The following is a 13,696-nucleotide window of genomic DNA, read 5'->3' as shown; positions in this document are numbered from 1 at the left end:
ATAGACATCTTTCCTGGTCCAAGCATATATTTTTGGCTGAATAGACTGGAAAGACTGCTTGATATGCACAATAAATAGGTTTTTCCCGATAAGATATGTCTTTCCTAGAAAGCTCAAAAGCCATATCTTTCTATCTGAATAGGCTGGAAAGACAAACGGTGGCCCAAACTTCATCTCTTTCTTTCTTGCATTATTAACTTATTTTAAATATTTATTTATTTTCTTTTTTATTGAATTATTATATATTATTTTTAATAAACTATTAATTAATATTTTTTATTATGTTATTAATTTCTTTTAAATAATTTTTTATTTCTTTTTAATGGATTAATTTTTTTATTGGATTATTATATATTAAAAAATATTATTTATAAATATATAACATTTATATATATTTATATATATATATATATATATATATATATATATATATATATATTAAAAAAATATTATTTATAAATATTAATTTTTTAATTTATTTTTATTGGATTACTTCTTTTTTTTGGACAACACTATCAGCATCTTAATATATTTTGAAAAAATTCATTAATCCCACCGTTATTGGACATAAACCGAATCAAGAATCACATCTTGAATTATAATTTTTTTAATTGCTAGAAAGAATAACAACATATAATTAACTTAAAAAAAACTAAAAACAACTTAATCGATATTTTATTTGAATTTTAAAAAATTATTATTTAATTGTAATTTCATCCATCACAATATAAAAATAATATTAACATTTTTCATCTTCAACCAAATGAATACAATCAAACAAAAACTTTTTTATACAACATTTTTCCTCCATTAACTCTTTGATGTGAGTCCATCTAAAAAGACTTGTAAGAGATACTTGGCATCGACCTATAACTTAGCATGACGTGATACGTTCGCCTGATACTCAAAATTACAAAACAACCCTACCCTTCTTCCTCATTAATCAGATTGTCAAGACGAACCCCTACGCAAAGCGGCGCTCTGGACCTTTTGCAGCGGGGCACGATACATACCTTCGGCGGCGATGGGAGTACCGGCGTTTTACCGCTGGCTAGCGGAGAAGTACCCAATGGTCGTTGTTGATGTTATAGAGGAAGAAGCCGTTGAAATTGACGGCATTAAAATTCCCGTCGATACAAGTAAACCTAACCCTAATCAAATTGAGTATGACAACCTTTATCTCGATATGAACGGAATAATCCATCCCTGTTTTCACCCCGAAGACCGGGTAACAATCCTTTCTCTCTCTCTCACTCTCTAGAGATATTTATCTCTGTATCTATATCTCTTTATGTGTGTATATGTATGTTTAGTCTGAGATAATTTGTTTTTGTAGTTATATGTCCTGTGTTTCCTGTGTTTCTCATCGATATTTTCTTCAAATGATTAAAAAACTCGGAAGGTTTTGAGAGCTCATAGGATTAGAGTAACCATTTATAATTCTGTTTGTAAACGCTTCTTAATAATCCACAAGGAATGTGATACACTAAAAAGTTAGCCTCACATTCAATCCTGAAAATTTCTCTTCCAATCCTTGACATCGGAGAATAGAATAATATCATTCATGGCTGAGATGCTCTATATTGAACCTAATGGCCCTTTTGCATATAAAATTCACCTTATAACTTGTCTTGTTGCCAAATTACTTCTCTAGCTTGGTCGAAAGGGTATGGGTACCTAGTATATTGGAGCCTAGAAAAGTCACTCTTGTTCAATTATCTGTATAGCCAAAATACCGGCAATTAGTTAATCTGTATTCAGCTATTATCTACTTCCTGATAAATCTTTCAAGTTTGTTTGTACGATGGTCGATGGTGAATAGAATACATAAACACGAAGAAGCCAATAGCACTTGCTGTATAAAAATTGCTTTGGTAAATTCCCAGCAAGGAAGAACGGAAACCATTGAGCAAAACCCACATATCAAAGCTTTTCAAATAACAACACACACCAATTTTCATTGAGGTTTTAAAAGGGTATACGTGACCCATGCGGGAGGTAAATCACAATGTCCCTGTCTTTGTAGCAAGAAAGGTTATACCCAGGCTTGAACCTGAGACCTCTCCTATGGATAGGACACTCGTGTGGGGACTTTTCCTTTGAGATTTTAGTCCCCAAAGTCTACTGCTTTCAGTAAATCTCACCCTCTACATTCATCTCACCTAAAAAGCATCATTATCGAGGTTAATGAAACACACACATGGAATTAATCATGGCATTTCGTTATCCTTTATTTTGGATTGATAAAGGAATGATAAGCTCTGTTTCAAGGATGGTACCAAGCATGCTGGAGGAAAGATCTCTTTGCCTCTTTCTTAGGTTTTAATCCTCCAGATGTTACTTAAAGCAAGCATAACTACATCCTTAAAATTAGCTATATGCAGTTTTGTGAGAAACATTGTTTAGTCTTTTTCCTCATTGATGACATATATGTCTTGGAGTTATCTGTAACGATAACTGCCTGTTTTTATTTTTATTTTTTTCCCATTCATTGTTGAATGGATAGAGCTCTGTATGATGAATGAATTCTGTCTAGGGGAATTGTTGAATAACAAAGTCTTTTGGACCGAATGAAACGTCTTATTGAGAGCAAATGACCATTTTATCCTTGTCTAGAAGTGATATGGAGTCAATACCTCATGTTACCATGTGGAGGCAAAAGTTTTAAGGGACAATAACAAAACTCTCGTATTCACCAAAATCGTAATATAAAAAAGTAACATTGCTGAAGATTCGTAAGTGTTTTTGGGAGGTCCTGGATACATAAATGGTCCAAACTATGATTTAACAAATTAAGTCAGCATGTTTGTAATTTATATGTATTAATTCAAAGAAATCCTTTATTATTAAGTCAAAAAGAAACAGCAGCTAGGATTGTAAGATTTTATGCACTTGCGCTGTCTTAATAATGAAAAGTGATGAATGCAGCCTTCTCCAACCTCTTTTAATGAGGTGTTCCAGTGCATGTTTGACTACATCGATCGGCTGTTTGTGATGGTGCGACCTAGGAAATTGCTTTATATGGCTATTGGTGTGTAGTAAGCCTGAAAAATTCTTGTAATATCATATTTCTTTTTAGAACTGATAATGAATTCTTACAAAAATATCTGAAAAAAATGTGGTGTAGATGGTGTTGCTCCAAGGGCAAAAATGAATCAGCAGCGATCTAGGCGGTTTAGAGCAGCCAAAGATGCAGCAGATGCGGTACGTGTAACAAACAGACACCCCGATTAAACTAAGGGGCTCAGTTTTTAATTTTGATTATTGTATTGAGAAATTGCATTTTGTAGGCAGCTGAGGAGGAGAGGCTTAGAGAGGAGTTTGAGAGGGAAGGCAGAAAGCTTCCCCCCAAACAAGAATCACAAACTTTTGACTCAAATGTCATCACCCCTGGGACTGAATTTATGGCTGTTCTCTCTGTTGCTCTCCAGTACTATGTTCACCAAAGATTAAACAATGATCCTGGATGGAAGCCTATAAAGGTAAATTCTTTCTCTAAATTTCTCCACTTTCAATATACTACCTACAGCATTGCATGCACTTTTAGTTTTCTTCTTAATTAGGAAGGACATTCTACTTTCCACTCTACAATAGTTTGGTAGATTTTTTTTCCTAAAAAAATCCCACTACTATTTAAGTTGCATCCATCTTCAAAATTACTCAAGGAACATTTATTGTAGAAGCAAACTTATCTGAGTCATGACCTGTTCATCTTTTTTGAAGGTTATTCTTTCAGATGCTAATGTTCCTGGTGAAGGGGAACATAAGATAATGTCATATGTTCGCCTACAAAGGAACCTTCCTGGTTTTGATCCAAACACCCGCCATTGCTTATACGGATTGGTATTATTGTTTATCCTTCAACTCGTTTTCATTTGACACTTGGCATTGTCCACTTAAAGTTTGATCTTTTTTTTTTTTTCAAACTACAGGATGCTGATCTCATCATGTTGGCTTTAGCTACCCATGAAGTCCACTTTTCGATACTTAGAGAGGTATAATTGCACAAACCTTAATCTAGTTGTATCTGCAATAAACTAGGGGGAAGGAACTCTAATCTGTTGACCTTTTGGTTAGCAGGAAACAGAATGGAAGATAATAATATTTTGATTTTAACTTAGAAGTATATTTTTCATTATATATTTAATTTGGTTATTTACACCTAATGCTGTCCAGTGCCAGTGATCTCTGTTTTTTAACTTAATAGTGATCCATGCTTATTGATATCATCTTATTCAAGTGAGTGATCTCTGCTAAACACCTGACATGCTATATAATTGGGACAACGGTGAGTAGAACCATGATATGAGAAGAAAATATATAAAGAAAGAGTAACCATTGAGTCAGTTTTTAGAGGTTAAATTGAGGAGTGCAATATGTCTTTAGTAGACAAGTATATTTGCTGATTATAAGTTTATAACAGTGCATGTATTATCAAACAGTAGAGGTGGTGACCACACTTTAAGAGAGATTTTAATATTTAGACTGTGTGTTCAAAAGAAATACTATATTTGATAATGTGTACACATGGACTTTATTTCATCAAGTCCATTATCCTGCTGTCAACATGGGCACGGACATGTATTTTGCATATGACACTGGGTTGTTTCAGGTTGTATTTACTCCTGGACAACAAGACAAGTGTTTTCTTTGTGGTCAAATGGGTCATTTAGCAGCAACTTGTGAAGGAAAGGCAAAGAGGAAAGCTGGTGAATTTGATGAAAAAGGAAATGCTGAGATTGTGCCTAAGAAACCATACCAGGTAGCTGTCAAACTGAACTTATGCAGTTCTTTGTTAGGCCAAATGCAAGAAATACCAACAAACTTCCATTATTTATGTGTTATTGCTTCCTATTAAGGCACTCTACTTTGAAAAACTACCCAATTATAGCATTGCTATTCGATATGTTTCTTATTACTTTGAAAAATCTGTCCAACTATAGCTTCGTGCTTGGATGACATTGCTATAATTGGTGGATTTTTTAAAGTACAGTTCAATGCTGTAATAGGAAGAAACAGAAGTAGGGTTTTTTAATAAATAAATCAGTGGAAGAGTGTTGCTATTCTTGCATTTAACCCCAATTTATTTTCTGCTCGTGGAAGGCTTTGTATTTTATGGAATAACATGTGTATGCTTTGCAGTTTCTCAACATATGGACTCTTAGAGAGTACCTTGAATATGAGATGAGAATTCCTAATCCTCCTTCCAAGATTGATTTTGAGCGCATAGTTGATGACTTTATCTTCATGTGTTTTTTTGTTGGGAACGACTTTCTACCACATATGCCCACTTTGGAAATACGTGAGGTACAATCAGAATAAAAACCCGTTTTTATTTAATTTTATAATGACACAACTTTATTTATTTATTTTTTTTATTTCAATGATTCTATCTAATAAAATAATAATTTGTTTTTATCGAAAATAACTAGAATGTATAGTTTTTGGTTAAATTTTAGTGAGCTTTTGTCACGATTCATTTTTTAATTTTTACAAATAAAAAATTCATTACTTGTAGCTAAGTAATGTATAGAGCAGAGTTAGAGGGTGTTTGTGATTTCATTTTGAAGTTAAAAAGGACTTTTACCCAAAAGGGCTTATTGCCTTATGAATGTGAGAAAAGTAGTTTTTAAAAAAGTTTTTGGATTAGCTTTTAGTGGCAAAAGTCAATAAGTTAAAAAGTGTTTGGCTAACTTATTGACTTTTGTTTGTTTTTTCTTCTAATAACTCATAAGTCATTCCAAGAAATTACAAATTGTAACTTATTCAAAACTCCTTTTCAAAGGCTAAACTAAAAGTTGTTTTGAAAGTCCTTATTAGGTATCCAAACACCTTTTATTTTTTTTCAAAACTTATTAACTTTTCAAGATGTCAATAAGGTAAAAAGGAGTTTTTAGATGAAATTCCAAACACCCCTTTAAACCGATACGTTGTATTTACATATAATGACAGAATACAAAAGCAGATAAAAATTAATTTGATTCCTACATAGAGAAGTTTATTACAAACGAGAAGTAACCAATTAGATTAATCTTAAAAGAAGAGGATTCAAATGATGTGTTAATATTTTCAGAAGGGCTAAGACTGTGTTTGGCGCGCCACAACTAGCTTATTTTTCGAGCTTTTTTAAGTCGTCATGTTTGGCAAGCCAAAAAGTAGCTTATAAGCTAGCTTTTTAAAAAGCTACTTAAACTAGCTTTTTAAGAACTTTTTTAAAATTTTCCAAATATACCTGTTAATTAAGTATAAAAACACATTCTTTTGAATGTCCTTTTATGTCATTTCACATTTTTCAGCTAGTTTTACCAAACGATATTTTCTATCAGCTAGCTTTTCAGCTATCAGCTAGATTTTATTTAACAGCTATCAGCTAACTTTTCAGCTAACAGCTAGCTTTTCAACTAGTACACCAAACATAGCCTTAAAAGATAGCAACTTGCCTTGATTTATTTGTTTATCATAGCATCTTTAATTTTCTTTCTCAATTATAGCAGTGAAAATTGTTTTGTAATTTGAAAAGTCCACCCAGTTAGAGCATTGTACTATGAATTTTTCCTTATTAGGAAAAATCTACTTACTCAATTATAGCAGTGAAAATTGTTTTGTAATTTGATGACATTGCTATATATTTGGGTAGATTTTTGGAATTTGAATATGCTGTAACAGGAAGGAATGAAAGTAGGATGCTATATAATAAACTAAAAAGAAAGAAAGAAAAAAGAAAGTAGCATTCTGAAACTTTAACCTGAAAAAAAGAGAAGAAAAAGAGGAGTAATTTAATATGTATATATATATATATATATATATATATATATATATATATATCTTGTTTAAGGTGTATTTGTTATATCTGGGTGGTGGTGGTTGACAGGGTGCAATTAATTTACTGCTAGCGGTGTATAAAAAGGAGTTTAGGAGCCTGAATGGGTATCTGACTAATGGAAGCAAGGTGAGTATTATGTAATGTTAATATGTTATATTGAACTAGTAGTATGTATCTATGTATCTGCTGGAGTGGACTGAATCGTTTTGTTATTGACTCCCAGCCAGACCTTAAGAAAGTGGAGCAGTTTATTCAGGCGGTTGGGTCATACGAAGATAAAATATTTCAGAAAAGAGGGCGGTTGCATCAGGTGAGTAGATAGATATATTTTGACTTGAGAAAGATGGATATTAATTAATAATGATAATAATATGTTTGTGTTGTGCAGAGACAAGCAGAAAGGATAAAACGTGAGAAATCCCAAGCAAAATCTCAAGCAATGAGAGGAGATGATGCGGCACCACAAATGGAGCCGGACTCATTAGTTCCAGTCGGCCGCTTTCAGGGATCACGTCTTGCTTCTGGACCTTCCCCCTCACCATACCAACCCCATTCCCGACCACAAAAACTTGCACGCCTCTCCACCTCTTCTTCTGTTGGTGCTGCCATTGTTCAAGCTGAGTCCAGTCTTGAAAATGATGTATGTTTGTTTCCCTTCTCACTCACATTATCAACTGCTTTTTACTTAAACCCTTTCACTGTTTAGGACCAGGAATTAGATAACCACTTCACTTGTCGTCCTTCCTTCCTTCCTTCTTCTTTGGCTCTCCAGAATCCAGATCTTATAAAAAAAAGTATTACTTGTTTTCAGGTACTTGACAATAAGGAAGAACTCAAAACAAAACTCAAGGGGATACTTCGTGACAAGTCTGATGCTTTTAATTCTGACCAGCCGGAGGAAGATAAGGTTACTATTATCTTTTATATGCCTCAATACTCTTACCATATTCTACAAATGCCAATCTACTTCTATATTTTGTAATCCACATACAAACCTATTTTTCCCTACTATATTTGGGTGGACTTTTCAAACTACAATGACGCAAACTATATGTATATGACTAGATTTTTCCTTAATAAGAAAACAAGTATGTGCATGTACAATGTTGTAATAGAAAGAAATGAAAGTAGGATGCTACTATACACAAATAAATGAAAGATGATTTTATAGTTTACATGTTATGTTATTCTCATGATGGGTTGTTGCCAGATCAAATTGGGAGTGCCTGGATGGAAAGAGAGGTACTATGAAGAGAAGTTCTCTGCAAGTTCCCCTGAAGAGCTTGAGGAAATACGGAGAGATGTTGTAAGATTCCAAACCTTTTTCAGTTGATTCCGTCCTGTGCTTAGTTGATATGTACGAATGAAAAGCTCAGTTAAACCTAAATAAGATTATTATAAAAAATTATATCTTCTAACCATTTTTTTAGAAAACAAAATATAAATCTAAGTGGCATGATGATTTTATTTATTTATTTATTTATTTATTTTTTATTTTTAAAGTTGCCTATAGAAGTTACATAAATAAAATTGGGTTATTTTCCAAAAGAATGAACCTTAAAGTATATGCTAACGGTTTTTCACAGGTCTTAAGATACACAGAAGGCTTGTGTTGGGTGATGCATTATTACTACGAAGGTGTCTGTTCCTGGCAGTGGTAAGTAGTTTCTTCTATATATATTTATTGTAAAGCCACTATTTTTACAAAAATAAGGGTTAAATGCAAAAAGATAGCAACACCCTTTCATTTATTTCATTATTTGTTTCATTTATTTCATTCCACTTTCATCTCTTCCTATTATAGCATTGTACTTAAAAAATGTACCCAAAAACAGCAATGCTGTCTAAACACAAAACAGTTTTCACATGTATAAATGGCTTGATCTATTAAAGTACATTGTCTTAATAAGATAAAGCTGAAGCTAAAATGCTTTAGTAAGAAGATTTGAAAGTAGGATGCTATCATAAACAAATGAATGAATCTATGTTGGTGTATCTTGCATTTAGCTGAAAGCTTAATTGGTACTACCTGTTTATACTTGATGGATTTTGGAAACATTGAAGTATTTCCAGTTTGTTCTTGGGTGGAATTATGATATAGGAGTTTTGAACAACTTGTCAGATGCTCAATGTGGTGTATGTTGGGAACATATCTAAAAGTCCTTGATCTATTTTTTCTAAAAAGGGCCAACCATCAATTTTCTTTTGTTTTTGTACAAGTAACTTTGGCCTTGTCTTTCCATGTAGTGTTGTCTATATAAACTGCTGTCTGGATCAATGGTTTTTGAACATATTTGAGAAAATGACGCCACAGTTGGGTAAACGGAAGGAAAAAATAAATGAGGCCAATTTTGTAAAAAGATAGGAATTAAGGGGATGACTTTCTCTAATAAGTCGTTCTTTCTGCATAGTCAAAAGAAAACAGCCATTAATAGATTACTTGGTGGATTAATTTTAAACCATAATCCTTTAAACCCACAGCCCTAAACTTGGACACCTTAGGGTTTAGGGGTATGCCTCGTTGCATTAAGTTCCTCAAAAATTATTATATTGATTATTGAAACATTTCATATTTGTACTTTCAGGTTTTACCCATATCATTACGCACCGTTTGCTTCTGATCTTAAGGATCTTGGAGAATTAAGCATCAATTTTGAACTCGGTTCCCCATTCAAACCGTTTAATCAACTGATGGGCGTGTTTCCTGCTGCAAGGTCGAACCTGTTTTATATATATATATATATATATATATATATATATATATATATATATATATATATATAATCTTGATTCCTTCCATATTAACAAAAAAATATCTTTAACTGAGTTCAATTTTACAGTTCCCATGCTCTTCCCGAGCATTATAGAAAGTTGATGATGGATCCGGACTCACCTATTATCGATTTTTACCCAACAGGTAAAGTATTTTTTTAATCTAATACCCCAAGCCCGGAGTTATAAAAATTCCAAACCATGATGGAAATTATACCAGCCCACAAGTTAAGGCTTTCATTGAGTTGTTAATTATAACGTTCTACTTTCATGTCTTCCTACTTTGACAATCATATTCATAGCAATGCCATGCAAATATAAAACCAATTTCACTGCTACAGTTGGGTAGATCTTTTAAAGCATAATGATTTAATAAGGAAGAGACTAAAAGTATGCTATAATTGGGTAGATTTTTCAAAGTGCCATTTTTATGCTGTAAACGTAATACAAAGAGATAGCTATTGTACACAAAAAAGGAAAGTACTTTTTCTCTTTCTTGCATGTAGCCAGACAAATTATAACAAATTGGTCTCTACTCACACTTGGAATGAGTATCAAATCCATCCAACTCAATACCTAGAAAGGCTGGGCTGCTGCTGATAAATTTTGTAACACCCCATGCCAGCTTGAAGTTATAGACTATCCCAGTAACCTTTGGATCAGTTCTAAAACCATGGTGGAAGTTATTGGTATCCCACACCACCACTTAAGACTTGTAATAAGGGCCTCACAGTTGTCTTCTTTTTTTCTTGTAATTGTTTTCAGATTTTGAAGTCGACATGAATGGGAAGCGTTTTGCATGGCAGGTATCCACTATGCTCTCTTCTTTTCCCTTTTCCTTTAACAGGGTTTGTCCGTATTTGAAATTATTAACAAACTTATGGTAATTACGTACGTGTAGGGAATAGCAAAGTTGCCTTTCATTGATGAAGATCGTCTTCTTGCAGAAGTGTCAAAAGTTGAGCATACTTTAACGGTATGAGGACACGATTGGTGCCTTTTTTTTCTTTTTGTTGATGAAAGTATCTATTGAAGGAAAATGATTTGATGATTTATATGCAGGAGGAAGAGGCTCGGAGAAACAGCACGATGTGTGACATGCTTTTTGTGGCATTATCACACACATTATCTCCATACATATTCTCTCTAAACGACCGATGTAAGCAGTTATCCGCCAAGGAACGAGTTGAAGTCAAAGAACAAATCGACCCACTCGCGAGGTAGGTTTGTATTGCAATGTCTGTCTACTTGTTGGCATTTTTAATCTTTTGTCTTGGGATAAATGCAACCTATTTTCATTGATTTCTTTATAATAGCATCCTGGTTTCATTTCTTCCTATTACAAAGCAGTTTTTTACTGCTCTAATTTGTTAGGTTATTTGAAGAATGATTTTCAAATAAGAAAAAGAAAATCACAAGTATAATGCTATAGCTGGGTAGGCAACGTCTTGTTTTAATAAGAAAATTTTGAAAGTAAAATGCATCAACGAAGAGAAATGAAAGTAGGATGCTACAATACACAAGTAGACTTTTCAAAGTATAATGTCCTGGTAAGAAAAAAACTTGGGACTGGTTAGATTATTCAAAGTAGAATACTTTAGTATGAAAAAAGAAGTAGAAGTACAATGTTGTACTAGAAAGAAATGGAAGAAGGATGGTATAATACACAAATAAAGAGTGTAGGTTGCTTTTTAATTCAGCCTTTCTTTTTGCAAGACTGTATGTGTTTTTTTCTGATTTAATTGGTGGGTGTGTGCAGTGGTGGGATGAATGGGTATCTATCCCTTTGTGCCGGAGATCCCTGTCCTCCAATATTTAGCTCACCTGTTGACGGCATGGATGACATCATGGATAATCAAGTCATGTATGTAAACTTTCATTGCCTTTTTGCTATTTAGTGTTGTTGGTGTGTAAGGAAGTAGGCCCTGTTAAATAAACAGAAGAGAAGAAGTTGGAGAAAGATGAATTGCAATTTTTTTTTCCCAACCTAGAAAGGTGGGACATAGACTACTAATAAGCTATTGATCTTTTGTCTGCGTAAAAAATGCGCTCTCCCTGATCTGATATCAGAGGACAGAGATATCTGTAAAAGATCATCTCAGGCTCATGGGTGTGGGTGGTGAAAGGACTTGGAATAAAGCAGTCCGTCTAAAGGTTGGCTCAACTTTTGGGTGCCTTCCATTCTGTTCCTTTGGGGTGGATGGCTTTTAGCCTTAGCCTTGTTATCCACGAGAGAAAAATAGACCTAGAAAGAAAGTTAGCTTTGTTTGTCCAACCGAGGGGAGGGGTTCAGTTTCACTAATCTAATTTTTACTGTCTGCTTGCATGCATTTCAGATGTGCTATATACAGACTGCCTGAATATCATAACCATATATCTCGACCACCTGCAGGAGTCAAACCACCAAAAAAGGTAATTGCTATATACAGCCTATATGCATGCTATAACGTTCATTGTCTTGTCATACTAAATTCACAGAATGTGTTTTATCCCCAACTTAACCCAACATTCCAATATAAAATATTTTTACAATTCTTAATCCCAACCCAACCCAACTCAGCTTGAGCTTTTGATACTTGATTAATGACACCAATGTTTTTTCTAACTATGTAATGTATTTATTACTTATATAACTAATATTATAATCTAAATCGATAAAAATATTTATTAAAAAGTTATCATTCATTAAATTTTAGTCTTTCTATAGGCGAAAGAAATAAATATAGCAATGCCAATTGTTCTTTTTTATCTTTTATTTGTGGTGGAATAAAAATAAATTTGTGGTGCAGACGGTGACAGTGGATGATTTACAACCAGAGCCTGCTTTATGGCATGAAGATTCTGGAAGAAAGCCCTGGGAGAACGGAAGGTACCATATTACTGTTCTTTCTTATAACTTACCTCAAATCTTTCAAACCAACAAAATAGCAAACACATCGACACCTACACCATGGAATGGAATTTTTATTCCATTTTTTGATAGAGAAGAGAAGGAGAAGGTTCCAGTCCTCAAAGAATGATTTTCTACTTTTGATGTAGGAATGGGCAGAACAGGCAGCATAACAACAACAACAATTACAATAATAATAATAATAATTATAATAATAACCAGCACCACCATCCTGGGCGGCAGCTTGGAGATGCTGCACATCGACTTGTGAACAATAGCTTACAAATAAAGACAGACAGAAGAAATAGTCATTATCATCATCCATATGACCCACGCCCACCCCCTTTCCATGCTGTTAGACCACCACCACCACTCCCACTCCCACCCCCAGCATCCTATCATCACAACCAAAGTAGGATGGTGCAGTCGCAATCGGGTTATCATCCTACTCCACAATCACATAACTATGCCCAACCCCATCCTTATGCTTCGCCTGCCCATGCCAATTACACTAGTAGTAGGTCAGGAGGTTCAGATCATCAAACCCCTGGATACGAATACGATCCACGTGTCACCCATCAAACTCCACATGCCGTTACTCATTACTATCCACACCAGGGTTACAATAACAGTGGTGGGTATGGTGGTGCCGCCAATCAGACTGCAGGATGGGCAGCCGCTCGTGGGAATCAGGGTGGCGACAGAGGAGGAGGAGGAAGACATCATCATGGTGGAGGCAACCAATTCTCAGCATTGAATAGAAGACCCCCTCATCGCCGTTAGATATGTTTATGTTTATGTTGGAATACATAACATAGAGATATGTATCATATGTGTCCACTTATATCAAATTCATTCCATAGGTTCAGCTCAGGATATTAGATGATTCCCCTCTAATTTTTGTTGTATTTATACTTGCTTTTTATGCTCCTTATCTTTTTATCGAATCCAATAATAAAACCCAGAAAATCTTTATTCCAATGCTTTTCATTTTGTATTTGTAAATTTGTGTAGGGTTTTATATTTAGGCTGCAGATTAGCTGAAACTAGTTTTTGCTTTATAACCCGCCGTTCTAAATTTTTTTTGATTAACACCAAATTTGGCTAATCAATTATTTCATAAAACTTTAAAGTACCAATTTATATATTTTATTACATGCAGACTGAACATAAAAGCTATCCTAAATGCGCTCTTTTTGCTTTTTGACAAC

At 33.9% G+C, this 13,696-nt stretch overlaps 1 protein-coding gene across 1 annotated transcript; it reads left to right on the top strand.

The window, feature by feature from the left end:
* The first annotated feature begins 890 nt into the window (after positions 1-890).
* On the top strand, positions 891-13,466 carry LOC145037440 (5'-3' exoribonuclease 3-like). Its single transcript, XM_078986091.1, has 23 exons — positions 891-1,228; positions 2,929-3,031; positions 3,128-3,204; positions 3,291-3,482; positions 3,724-3,843; positions 3,933-3,995; positions 4,613-4,762; positions 5,143-5,307; positions 6,872-6,949; positions 7,047-7,133; positions 7,212-7,463; positions 7,635-7,730; positions 8,034-8,129; positions 8,410-8,480; positions 9,409-9,537; positions 9,664-9,740; positions 10,361-10,401; positions 10,497-10,571; positions 10,658-10,815; positions 11,355-11,459; positions 11,932-12,007; positions 12,385-12,464; positions 12,635-13,466. The coding sequence occupies exons 1-23, from the start codon at positions 1,025-1,027 to the stop codon at positions 13,266-13,268; spliced, it is 3,129 nt and encodes a 1,042-aa protein (XP_078842217.1). The 5' UTR covers positions 891-1,024; the 3' UTR covers positions 13,269-13,466.
* The last annotated feature ends 230 nt before the right edge of the window (positions 13,467-13,696 follow it).

This window comes from Lactuca saligna, chromosome 3, assembly GCF_052625555.1.
Source record: "Lactuca saligna cultivar CGN05327 chromosome 3, ASM5262555v1, whole genome shotgun sequence".
NCBI lineage: Eukaryota > Viridiplantae > Streptophyta > Magnoliopsida > Asterales > Asteraceae > Lactuca > Lactuca saligna.
Note: the sequence above shows the minus strand (reverse complement) of the source record. Positions and strands in the feature narration are given on the sequence as shown.

Coding starts and splice junctions, on each gene's coding strand:
- LOC145037440 (XM_078986091.1), top strand. CDS start 1,025: ATGGGAGTACCGGCGTTTTACCGCTGGCTAGCGGAGAAGTACCCAATG. Junction 3,483..3,723: donor CTGGATGGAAGCCTATAAAG/GTAAATTCTTTC, acceptor TCTTTTTTGAAG/GTTATTCTTTCAGATGCTAA. Junction 9,741..10,360: donor TATCGATTTTTACCCAACAG/GTAAAGTATTTT, acceptor AATTGTTTTCAG/ATTTTGAAGTCGACATGAAT.